Below are 13,234 nucleotides of genomic sequence, written 5' to 3' on the forward strand. Positions count from 1 at the left end.
TTTATAAATAAATAAAATAAAGTGAACTTGCTTCCAAGGATGCCAGCTGAGGAATCTGTAGAAATCCCTGCTACCTAATTCATACTGAAGGAATTATAGTTAGAGACAGACTTCTAAAAATAATCAGATTCTGAGAGAGTTGCATTTTTCCAAGGGAAAGAGTAGTGCCATTCTAGTACTAGAAGGAGGGAGATGGAAAAATTACTGATGGAAAAATGCTGTTATTCGGACTCTGTGTTTTTGCATTTGCCTCCAGATGATGAGTGAGAGTATAGGTCATGTCATTTAAATGTCAGGCTGAGCCCCACTGGTCGGTTGCTTCCTCTGACTAATATACGGGAGTCACCTTTCTAGGTATTTTTTAAACCCTCAAAATTTTACTTTTATTTCATGAGGGATCAGAACTACAATGTGGTAAAAGAATTATATTCATTAACCAGGTAGAAGCAAAGGAAATTACTGACTTGATTTCTCATCTTTTTTTGTACTCTCAGACTTTGTTGAGATATATGCATAAACCTCACAGCCACCTCAAGCCAAGTACACGTTATGACCACTTGACAGCTTAGTTTCTTAAGCAAAAATGATACTATAGTGACCTCTAGGACATGTAAAGACAGCTTGTCTACTGTTGCTGTACAGGAAATTAATAAACCAGCCTTCTTAGGAAGTCTGATCTAACTTGGAATAGGAAGGAAATTGTTCATTTCTTTAACTCTTTCAAGCCGCTAACAGACCATCCAATGCCCTAGAAATTGTAATCTGTTAACAGACGCAGGAAAAGGTATGGCCTGGATTCTCTAGTTGCTCTGCCTTTTTCTTTGCAGATTTTGTGCTCCGAATGACGTTATCCCAGGAAAAGGAAGGGAGGACTCATTGAGTACCTAGGGTAACGAGGTTCCTCCCATATTTATTTCACTTGCCAGCAGTTCTGCTTGGATGGCTCAGAACAAGCAACAGGTGATTCCTTTGGGCACTCTATGACCAACACAGCCATTTTAACCAGCCATCCCTCCATCAAACCTGGCACACAGTAGGCAGAGAACCTTAACGGTGCCATCCTCTCAAAGGTAGAATCGAGTGGTCCTCTGTGCCTTGATCATGCACTTAAGAAATCTTGAGTTATCTTATTCAGTTTTTAGTTAACAGCTTTACTGCAAGGTTAGGACAACATTTTTTCTGTGCTTCAACACAATATTCAGGCCCTAAACATATTGCCATGAATAACCTTGTTGTAAGCCATTTTAAAAAAGGAAGAAGGAGGAAAGCAAGCATGCCAAAGGCAGCGGTTAATATCTGGATGCCAGATGGCATCAGCTTAGTGATGGGGCTGATTCAATAAGAAGCAAAGGGGAATTCTTGTCATGCATCTGTGTGAACAGAACCCACAAGGAATTAGGTACAGAAAGAAAAGCCAAGAAGAGTCGCCATGGTGATCCTGTAATCATTAAATGCCTTGTTTACCTTGTTGGAAATAGTATTTAGATATATAATATTTAAGCATATGTTTACATTAGTCCATATTTATATCCAATAAGTTGTCTGAGAATGTGGATGGCTTAACTCAGTGGTTAAGAATGTGAATTCATTTTTTTTAAAAGTGGCTAAAAATGTTAATTATGTGACATATGTTTTTATATTCTCCCCCCAAAGAATATTTAGGGAATCAAACATCAGTAATAGATCTAGATAGTTTTGCTGTTTATATCCCCAATACAAGGTTGCCTGAATTACATTCTCTTTGTGCATCTCAAGCCACAGAAAATAAAAGTATCATATTATAAATATATATATCACATATATATATATCACATATATATATGTCACATATATATGTGATATATATATTTATAATATACTTTTTCACATATATATTATATATATATGTGATATATATATAATACATTGGGTACAATTTAATATACATATATATTATATGATATATATATGTAACAGATATAACAGATATATTTCTTAAGAATCAAGGGTCATCTCATCTAAGATCGAGAAATTTAAACACTTTTTACAGATCATTAAACCAACATAAAGGAAGTTAAGCAGAACAGGGTTCATCATTAGAATTATAAGATAAAGCACAAAAGTTTTTAATTTTGAAAACTGGCATATGACAGATAAAGCCTCACACTGGCCAGAATGAATCAGCTCTTATCTCCGCAACAGTCATGACCTCTCTCACTTCCAGTTCCTTTCTTACTGACCTCCTCCCCTTCTACCCAAATCATTCTCAGCCAGCTATCTTCTGCAACAGGAGAATGTTTATTCTAAGTTCTCTAGATGATTATGCATTTTAGATGGCTCTGGAGAGTCCCTGGACCTCCTAATTGTTCACACCTCCTAATGAAAGAAGCTAATTTGCTCATAAGTCATTTGTTCTGTGCCATGCTTTGTTCCAGGTTCAGATGCTGTAAAAATAAACCCGACAGTCCTTGCCCCTGAGAAACTTTAAGTGCATTCATATCACCAAAGTGTTGAGTATTGGCCAGTTATACACAGATTGAATAAATGAGCTAGTTGTTTTCAAGAAATGTGATTTGATGTTTGGGTATGAACAGTGCGATAGTGTTATTAATTTTTTTTTTAATGTAGGAGAATTATCTATTGAATTCCCACATTCTCTTCATTACCATATGTCCTTCTGAGGAAAGATTATTGGATCTTTTTACATAACAAATGATCAGATATTTTGTATCAGTATATGTAGCTCAGTGATTCCTACCTATGTGTTGGTCACAGATAATTTCCGAAAATTTGAAATTTTTCCAGATGCGCCATCCTGCCAACTATGTGAGTTGGTGAGAGGTGAGTCTGCGTTTCTGTATGCTCAAACAAGGATACAGACCTACTGTGACCAAAGTAAAAAGCACTTTAATTATTGCTCATACGTCCATGCAGAGCAGCGGTGAGCATAGTGAAAAGTATGGGCTCCAGTGACAGCCTGCCTGGGTGTTAATCTTGGATCCCCCACTAACAACAGAGGACCCTGAGCAAGTCAGTTAACCCTATAGGCTACAAATTTCCTCATTTGTGAAATGAGCATAATAATAGTACCTAAATGATAGGGGTATGTCGAGAATTAAGTTAATATATATAAAGTACCTGGTATGCAGGAGGCGCGCTATATGTGTTAACCATGATATAATTAAGACCTTTCAGCATCACTCATCTTCCTAGAGAATCTTTCAGGGAGTAAAAATGTCCAATAATCACCATTTGCATATGGCAAAATTGAAACAGATGTCGTATCTGCCTGATACACGTGGTATCTAACAGCGTCTGAGAGAGAAGTGCAGTTTAACCCAAAATTCAGCTAATGGTTCCCCAGTTAACACTTTTAAGCATCACACTTTGAATTTAGCCAGTAGTTTATTCTAAGGGACAAAGGTTGGTTGCCTTTATTTGGGTAAAAAAGATCTCTAGGGAACTGCAGACATTAATAAGGAAAGTTGAGAAAATGCTTGGGTGGAAAAGCATCCTCTCAACTCTAAGTTAAATACAGTTGATTTTCACAGATTGCTCCCAGCATGCACCGAGACAGAAAAATCAATCACAAATTCAAGAGAGCAGACAGAGCCATTTTTATGTAGTCATTAGAAAAGCCTTTAATGCAAACCAAGAAGTTCTAAATTTGTCAGCCCCTCCTCCTGTCTCCACTTATTGCTCATTCTCTAGCTGCTTTCAGAAAGCTAAATCTGAACTATTGCTCAGCTGAGCCCTAGAGACTGACAAAGACAAATTAATGGGATCCTTGTGTGCCAAAATAAAGTATGGACCCTGTCACCACCAATATATGTTGAGTCCATTAAGGTCATTTTCAATGAACTGGACTTCTCATTGGAAAGCTTTGCCAAACTTGTCGAATTAAGGGAAAGAAACCTTTATAAAATTGTAAGATAAACTAATTTTATTCCATACGAAGAAGAAATGGTTCATGAAAAGTATTCTTAGTTTACTATATTTTAGATTTTTATCAAAGGGAAAATGCTATGCATTAAAAACTACATTTTGGTATTAAGCTGAAAACTAATATCACTAATAAAACTAAATGCACTAATAATACTGTAAGCTATGATGGTGTTTTTTGTCCCTGGGACATGGCTCTTAGATAATCAGACGAGCCTCGAGGAAAACCAAACTTTTAAATCATGTTTTGTTCACATAGGTCGGAAAAACAATGGGAGTGAAAGACGGTCTGAAACAAGTGTCATATTCTCATTTTTCATTTGTAAAGAAAGTAATTTGGCTCCATTTGTATCTGCTACTTACTGTTAGTGATCTGTCTTCTCTTTTTCTTAATACTCTGTACATGTTGAGTTTTAAAGAGCAAATAGAAAAATAGGAGCTCTCCTTGGGTTTCTCTAACCTAGAAATAATTCCAGATGTTCCAGAGCCTTCACTGTTGGGTAGCTGCTGGTATGGAAAGGCAGCAGTGTGAGACCAGAGTCATGTATAAATTACTGAGGGCAGCCTCTGGCTCAGTGTTGTCCAAAAAACATTTTCTTCTATAAAATATAATTTTTATTAGTATTAAATTAAAGTGTGATAGACACAGAATTTAAACTTGCCTCAAGCTATGTGACAACCCCACACCCAAACAAGATGAAATGCGGCCAGTACATCCGGCCTGAGTACAGCTATAAGAAATATAAAATGAATAAGCCCACTACAGCTACTAAATTTGGGAACAGTCACTTTTTAAAAGACCAAAAGACACTCTTAGAACAGGAAAAGGTTTTTTTTCCTCATGCAAATGCCTGGAACTAAGAGACATGATTTAATTTCTTTGAGTTTTGAAGTTATTGCTTCTTTATCTAGCTTGCTTTTAGTCTTTGAGCCCAAAAAGAAGCCCAATACCAAGTCACTCATAACATCAACTCTTAACCTCCTATTAAGTCATTTGAAAAAACTATCTATTATGTGAAGTTTTGCCTTCATAGATGTTTGGTCTAGTGAGGAGGAGACAGTTATTCACAGTTGATTCTCAAAAACTTATAACAGCTATGAGAAAATGAAGAGTCTAATGGGAGCCCCAATAAATCTTGGGGTCAGGGACATGTCAGGTGAGACCTGAAGGACAAGTGGGAGTTATTCTAAGCTAAGAGAAGGGAGGAGAGTGACCCACACTTGCCAAAATCTTGTCGGGAAAGAATGACACACATTTAAAGAAGTGAAGGAAGACTAGAGTGTTGGAGGTTAGTGACTGGCAGAGAACAGTAGGAGATGGTGATTTAGAATGGTTTAATGTAACCTTGGAAAGGAGTTTGGCTTTTTTCTGGATATAATGGGAAACAATTTAAAGCTTTACATTTTAAGATCCCCTGCTACAGAGTGAAAAAATGGATTGCTATGGGCTAACAGAGAAAGAAAACAGACCAGCAGCTGTTGTGGTAGTCCAGGAGAGACATATTAGCTTTAATGATTGTGACTTACATGTCATTCTGAGAGCCAGGATGGTGAGGTAGTAAAGAGCACAGATTCTGGAGTTGCCACAGTTTGAATCTTGACTCTACCATTTATGTAGCAATATGACCTTGGAATTCTCTATGTCTCAGTTTTATCATCTAGAAATTGGGATGAAAATAGTATAGTGATGATACAGTTTTCAAAAATGTAAAATTGTGACTCATATAAATATAAAATGAGTACATGTCCAAATTGTTGTTTAACTCATGAATTATTACGGGAACCAGTAAGATGTTAACACTAATTCAAAGGAGAATTGGATTTAGAGAAGCCTTGTATTTTCTAACAGAAAAAAAATTGTTTGTTGACATGAACAGTAAAAATTTCCATCGCTGTTGATAAGAAACATTTGTATCATCACCAGTCCTGTACAAGGAAACTCTGTCTCTATGTGGTTGCAAAACGGACTAGCTAAAGATAAAGACTCACACTTCCATAGAATTAGACAACACTTGAAAGTCTGTTAGGCATTGCTAGCCTTCTACTGTAAAGGCAATCAATAATCTCTTTTGCTCATTTTACAATATTTCTGACAGTACCCATCTCCTAACAATGTTATGATAAGTTAATATGTAGAAAGAGATTAAAACATATCAATAAACAGCTGTCATTGTTATATTAACATGGTGGTAGTGGAGTAAATGAATTTCAGATATATTTTAGAGGGAGAATTGATAGAATTTGGGAATCATTTGTAAGTGAGCAGTCACAGAAAATGAGGGATCAAGAATAATTCCTACTTTTTTACTTTAGCAATTGGATGGCCAGTAGAATTGTGTGCTATGATTGAATAGGATACTTAGGAGGCAAATCGGGAGTTCAGTTTTGGGTATTTTAAGTTGGAGATACCTTTGAAATAGCAAAGTAAAAATGTCAAGCAGGCAAGAAAGCTACATGTAGTGGTTAAGAGCATGAGCACTTGCTAGTGGCTGATTTATGCTTCACTTTCCTCGTCTGTATATTAAGTGCAGATAATAGTAGTTCTAGTCTTATCAGGTCGTTGTTAGGATTTAACAACTTTTATTTATATATCACTTAAAATTGTGCCTGGCACATAAGAAGCACTACATAAGTTTTTGACAAATAGGTTAATTATGTTAAATTAGTGTTTACTCCTTTCAAAGAGTAAAATGACTCCCTAGCCCAAATCTTACCAAAAAAAAAAAAAAAAAAGGTCTAGATTACAGATTAAATGCAATTGTTCCTCAGTATCCCTGGGGGATTGGTTCCAGAAAACCCCTGCAGATACCAAAATCTGTGGACACTCAAGTCCCTTATATAAAATGGCATCGTATTTGCATCTAACCCACACACATCTTCCTGTATGCTTTAATCTCCAGATTACTTATAATACCTAATATAATGTAAATCCTATGTAAGTATCTGTTATACTATGTTATTTACAGACTACTGACAAGATTTGAAAAGTTTGTACATGTCTGGTACAGACATTACAATCGTAGGTCTAACTACATAAGACATGTCAGCAATACCATCACTGTCTTTTTTTCAAATATTTTCTATCCACAGTGAGTTGAATCTGTGGGTGTGGAACCTATGGATACTGAGGGCTGACTATGCTTAGAAGTTGCCAGGTCATTAGTGGTATTTGAAACCAAGGATCATTGATGAACACATCAAAAGACAGCACCAAACTGCGCCCTAAGGCATTGCAATATTTAAAGTTTGAGGAGAGAAGGATCTAGAAAAGGAGACTGAAAGTGACCAGAAAAGAAAAGAAAACCATAAGAGTTTGATGTCATTCAAATCAAGAGTAAAGCAAGTATAAAGTAAATCAAGAAGAAAGGCATGGCCAATTACATTGGATACCACTGGGAAAAAAAATAGTTGAAGACTGGATTTGTTGGGAGTAGCAGACAATGTGGGGCCAGTGCTCTTAGAAACTGTATATTAGCTGTCATTCTGTTGACTTCTCTCTTACGGTTAAAGAACAACAACTTTGGAGGTCAACAGGGTCCCTCTTAATAAGACACTAATATCTTTCTAATATCTTGTCTAGAACCATATGAGAGAAAGCTAGGTCAGAAATGCAAGATGAGTTTAACAGAGACGCAAATTTGAGGTCCTAGCCCTTGAAAGAGCCTGTAATCTCTGACTCATTGGAACTTTGAGAGAACTCTGATCCCCCTGCAGCATTTCCTGCTAGTATAAAGTCTCTTTGAAAGGAAAATGTGCTCTTTACTGCAGTCTGCCTTTCTTTTCCCACTTCTGGCACTGAGCGTTTCAGCAAGAAAGCCAGTGAGACAACCTTGCAGAAGTGAGTTGCCCCTCACAGAACACAGAAGGGCATCATTATCATAAGAAAATGAAGTCTGCTACTTGGAAAATGCCACTTAAACAAAGCTCTCTCAATACCGCCTTGGTGTATTTCGGAATTGGGGCCTATCTTCTTATGCATTCATTCATTGATTCATTCAATCATTCATTCATTATTGGTTAGTGGCATGGGGAGGTCACTGAATTTTTTTATCAAATAGTTGTATGGTTGCTGCATCAAACTGTCCTTTGTTGTTTTCATTTCTAGGATCATTCTATTCTTGTTTATACTACTGGGGCACCTCACAGTGCTGACCACCCTCACAAACCAAGGCATGATACTTAAGGATTTGAGGAACCTATGAAAAAAAGTGGTGCTATCAGATATTTTGTGTAGCGGTGTCCTGGACACCGTTGAAAATTTTATTTGGAGACTTCAGCGAGTTACGTAACTAGCATTAATTTCTTGCAGCTTCAGAGAGTCATAAACTAACAATGGCAGTTGAGAAATATTTTCATAATTCCACATTCACATCAAGTATTCTTGAGTAAAGATCTTTCACAATAACTTAGATTCTCATTTATTTGGAATGATTTAGGTGGGGTCTAAGTGAATGTAGAGGCATATTTTGGATAAGTGTTCTCTCAAAACTTTAATGCTCTAGCTATATTTTTAAATAATCGTTTTAAGGATGTCTCATATGATGGGTTTTACAATTATTTCTAAAATTCCTAAAGGGGTTCAATTGAGTAGTTGCCTTCATCAGTGGACATTTAGGTTGTTTCCATGTCTCGACCACTTTGAATAATGCTGTAATAAACATAGCAGTACATATATCTTTATGAATAAACATTTTCAAATATTGGGGGTAGATACCCAAAAGAGGGATTGCTCTATTCTTATTCTTAATTTTTTTTTAGGAACCTCCAAACTGTTTTCCATATTGCACCAATTTACGTTCCCACCAGTAGTGTATGAGGGTTCCTTTTTCCCCACAACCTCTCCAACACTTCTTATTACTTGTGTTGTTGATAATAGCCATTCTTACAGGCGTGAGATGGTATCTCATTGTGGTTTTGATTTGCATTTCCCTAATAGCTAGTGAAGTTTAGTGCCTTTGTTTTCATCTATGCATTTTATATTCAAGTCTTTCATCCATTTTGAGTTAATTTTCATGTATGGTGTCATATTGCAGTCTAGTTTCATTCTTTTGCGTGTGGCTTTCTAGTCTTCCCAGCATCATTTATTAAAGACTTTCCATTATATGTTTCTGGCTCCTTTGTCAAAAATTAGTTCCCCATTTTTGTGTAGATTTATTTCTGGGCTCTCAATTCTGTTCCGTTGGTCAGTGTGATTGTTTTTCTGCCAATACCATTCTACTTTGATTATTGTAGCTTTGTGTATAGTTTGAAGTCAGGAATGTGGCATCTCCAGCTTTGTTCTTTTTTCTCAGGATTGCTTTGTCTATTTGGGGTCTTTTGTGGTTCCATATAAATCGAGGAGTTTTTGTCCTATTTCTATGAAAAATGCCATTGGGATTTTGATAGAGATTGCACTGAATCTGTACATTGCTTTAGGTAATATGCACATTTTAACAATGTTAATTCTTTCAATCCATAATCATAGAAATATCTTTCCATTGCTTTGTGTTTTCTTCAATTTCTTTTAACAGTGTCTTATAGTTTTAGTATATAGGTCCTTCATTTCTTTTGTTAAGTTTTTCCTAGTTATTTTGTCTTTTTTGTTGCAATTGTAAATGAGATTGTTTTCTTCATTTCTTTTTCTGATATTTCATTGTTAGTAATAGGAACCCACAGATTTTTGTATACTGATTTTATATCCTGCAACTTTACTGAATTTGCTTATTTTCTCTAATAATAGTCTTTATAATTGTTCCTAAAGTATTCATTTTATTCCCTCTTCTCTCCACACCCTAATATCATGACACCACTCTCATACGCAAACATAGACCAAAAGAAAGAGGTAAAAGAAATCCACAACCTCTGTCAACTTATAACTCAAATGTAATAAAATTGAAAACTTAACCAAAATTAAGTATTTCTAGTGTGATTTCCTGTGAGTTTCGATTTGCATGTTGAAACCAGAAAATGAGGCAAGACTAATAAGAGCATCAAAATAACACACTTATAAAGCTACACTTATTTTGAACATTCTCAAGGATTTTTTTAAACAAACATGTATATGAGAAAGGAAGAGAAGAAAGTAAGAGGAGAAAAGCAAAATTTAAATATCTTAGTTACAAACCATATGCACAAAATCAGAGCCTAACCCTGGCTAAGATTTGCAGTAACATGAGACTAATTAACTGAGGTTGAATTGTTTCTGTTTAGCATTATATTAATAAAGTGTTTGTTGTTGTTATTTCAGTCCATGCTTCTTACTCCATAATAGCCACTAATAAACTAAATCACTTTGTGATTTTACAAGTGAATTTGATTTTCGCTGTTTTCTATTTCATGAAAGGGACTGTGGTAATGACTAATTAAAGGATAAGCTTCTCGTTACTAAAATGAACAATTAAGCTTGCAAATTGAGGACTAGACAGAAGCAGAAATTATTTACTTGCTAGGGTTTTTTAAATTTAATTTCTTGGAGATGGGAAGGCTAAATGCAGAAATCTATCAGTCCTTTCTGAAGTTTAAGCCTGTCTTTTAAAGAACTCATTTATCCAGCCATTTTCATTCATCCTACAATAGTACTGCTAACAAAGAATTTTTAAATTACTCAAACTTCAATAACAAGAACTTTTTCGTTGTACATTTGTACATCAAAATGATTTTTTTAAAATACCTATTGACTCCATTTCAAAGATCCCATTTAAAAGGTTCTAATTCAGCAAGTACTATTCAAATTGAGCCATCTAAACATTACAATTCAATCTCCTAGCTCACTGGCCTGCCCTCTCACTGACCTTGTTTCCTCCCACTTGTGGCCAGAAAGCTCAAGATAGTAAATACAGAGTTGGGAGACCTGGGGATGTGGGGGAAAGTTTCATATGAAAAAGTTATTATTCGTTGGCCATTTGCGCTATTATGTATTTCTCTTTTGAAATATGATCTCCTGTTTTCAATGAGAGAGAATAGATCATATAATGCAGTGTATGCACAAGAGAAATTAACATGACTGTTAGAGGACAGCACCACTCAAAAGCTAAATTGTTTTTAATTGATGTGAACTTAGTGAAGACCTAAGGATAGTGGGTTGGGAGACAAGCCAGTAAAGCTCTTTGACATTTGATAAGACTCCCACTTTGGGAGCCATAAAGTTAGATGTTTATTGTTTTTGCTATTAATCCTAAGTGTTCAAATGGTCAAAAATACCTACACACACACACACACACACACACACACACACACACACACACATTTTCATTTTCACTTAGATGCTGCTTTAAAATAAACAAGTTTCAAACAATATCAGCGAGTTCACAGGGCTTCAGTAACATGCCCCTCCTACTTTTGGAGCTTTCGGTGTCTCTTCCTGGTCCTGGAAAGAGACCAAATGCAAAGTGACTTACATTATAGTTAAGGAAAGCTGAGGGTTTGGTTTGTGCATCATTTATATTCTAGATTTTATCTGGGACTCACTGTGGAAGATAGAACATAAATCAGTTTAGCTATTTGTCTTCTTATAAGCTATTTGTGGGGAAAAAATGGAAATTAAGGCCTAAATAAAACTTACTGTCTGGAGGTTGTTTATGAATCTCAGTGTGTTTGGCTTCTCCACTAAATATTCCAGGAATTGCTAAACAACATACAGACAAAATTCAGACCCTTCCACCGCCATTTCTACCTCTAACCCCAGTTTTTGTAAATAAAGTTTTATTGGAACACAACCGAACCCATTTGTCTATGTATGTATAGTCCATGGCTGCTTTCACACTACATAGATAGAGTTGAATAGTTGCAACAACAAAAGACTCACAGACTTGGCCCACAAAATCTGAAATATTTTCTATTGGCCCTAAAAGGTTAGCTGATCCTTGTTATCTTGTAATAGTCACTGAAAGAGGGCTATGATAGGTGACAGAATAATAATCCTTACTGCATAGGTGAAGCTAATAGGGTTACAATCCTTCTTGAGATCTTGTCATCTTTTGTATTTGAAAACAAAATTTAGCACCACATTATTAAAGAAGCATTATTTATCACATTGTGGTCAAAGTTGGCAGAATCATCATTTGCTTTTGGCTTTTTCTTATATACAGAATAGTTTAGTACGCATTTTCTTTATGTCTACACTTAGGTTATAAGATTGAGTGCTTGTGTATTTGTCATGATTCTTGTACCAGGAGCCAGGCAGATATATACAAATGTGTAAGAAGGGGGTTAAGATTATTTCGATTGCAGATTTTGGGTTTATATTTCTAAAAAGTCCCTACAGTTAACATTATTTAAAGAGAAAGAGACTTTTTCATCTTTCAGGATATACTGTTTCTCCAAGTTCTCTAGGTGCCAGAAGATGAAATCAAGAATTGAAAAACAACAGAGGGAGGTAACACTGTGATGAGAATTTCTTGGGAATAATTCTAGGTGGCCCTCCCCCCTCACTCATCCACCTCCCTGACAAGGTCATATGTGACTTTCATTCTCTCCTAGGGGATGGCTCTTCAAAGGCAACAACCAGAGACCCTTCTTAAAGGGACTCCTTCCATTCTCAGTCAGCTGCCTGCGAGGGATGCCAGATCCCCCTGTCCCACACTCAGCACAGGCTCAGGGAACATCTTTGTTGTGTTCCTTCCAGTTTGAAAACTTGGATTGGTTTCCCATTAGAATTTCACTTCCCCTAAACCAGATATGGACCATTTGCACTTGCTAGGATTTAAATCTTCTTATCAGTTTTTAACTTTTCTGCCAAAGTCAAGGTTAAGGAGCCAGGTTTGCATGCCTCTTCAGCATGACTCCCTGTGAGAAAGCAGTAGGATTATGGAAAAAAAAAAAAAATTCCGAAGTTCTTTTTCCAGATTATTATACTAACTTTTTGAAAATGTTAGTGGTTCCCTCTGGGTTTTTTTTCCATTGGCCCCTCTCAAGGTCATTGCAGTTACGGCCATTGTTGATGAGTAGGAGAAAAAAAGCCTTTTTTTGGTAATTTGGATATCGTCCTACATTCTAGAGAAACTCAGAGAAAAACCAGGTTCTCGCTAGTATGGCTTCTCTCGGAGGGCAGGGGTGGAGGCTGTGGAACAAACTTGTATGAATCCACAAGCTCTCCTTTACTGTGACATGCCTGTGGACTTAAATTTGTAGCACATCTTTTCTCTGTGATATAAAAAGAATTGCAGTCCAGACTAATTCAAAGAATGTGTGAGGAACAAGACTTTGCTCCATTCTTGGAAACTTACAAAAAAAAAAGAAAAGAAACAAACAAACTTCTTTCTACATATAAATAAATCTTGGGAAGCACATTGTGCAGAAAAGCAAAGAAAGTTACAGAATATGAGATCCCAACTAA

General features: G+C 36.1%; 1 protein-coding gene across 1 annotated transcript in view; it reads left to right on the forward strand.

Annotated features, from left to right (window-relative positions):
• Positions 1 to 13,234, forward strand: part of ADAMTSL1 (ADAMTS like 1) — a 409,445-nt gene that overhangs the window by 182,224 nt on the left and 213,987 nt on the right. The window contains exon 14 of the mRNA XM_011365360.2: positions 5,017 to 5,078. Within this exon, the coding sequence (XP_011363662.1) occupies positions 5,017 to 5,078 (62 nt within the window). The remainder of the gene's footprint in view (positions 1 to 5,016; positions 5,079 to 13,234) is intronic.

The sequence above is a fragment of the Pteropus vampyrus genome, unplaced genomic scaffold (genome assembly GCF_000151845.1).
Source record: "Pteropus vampyrus isolate Shadow unplaced genomic scaffold, Pvam_2.0 Scaffold109, whole genome shotgun sequence".
Classification (NCBI taxonomy): Eukaryota; Metazoa; Chordata; class Mammalia; order Chiroptera; family Pteropodidae; genus Pteropus; species Pteropus vampyrus.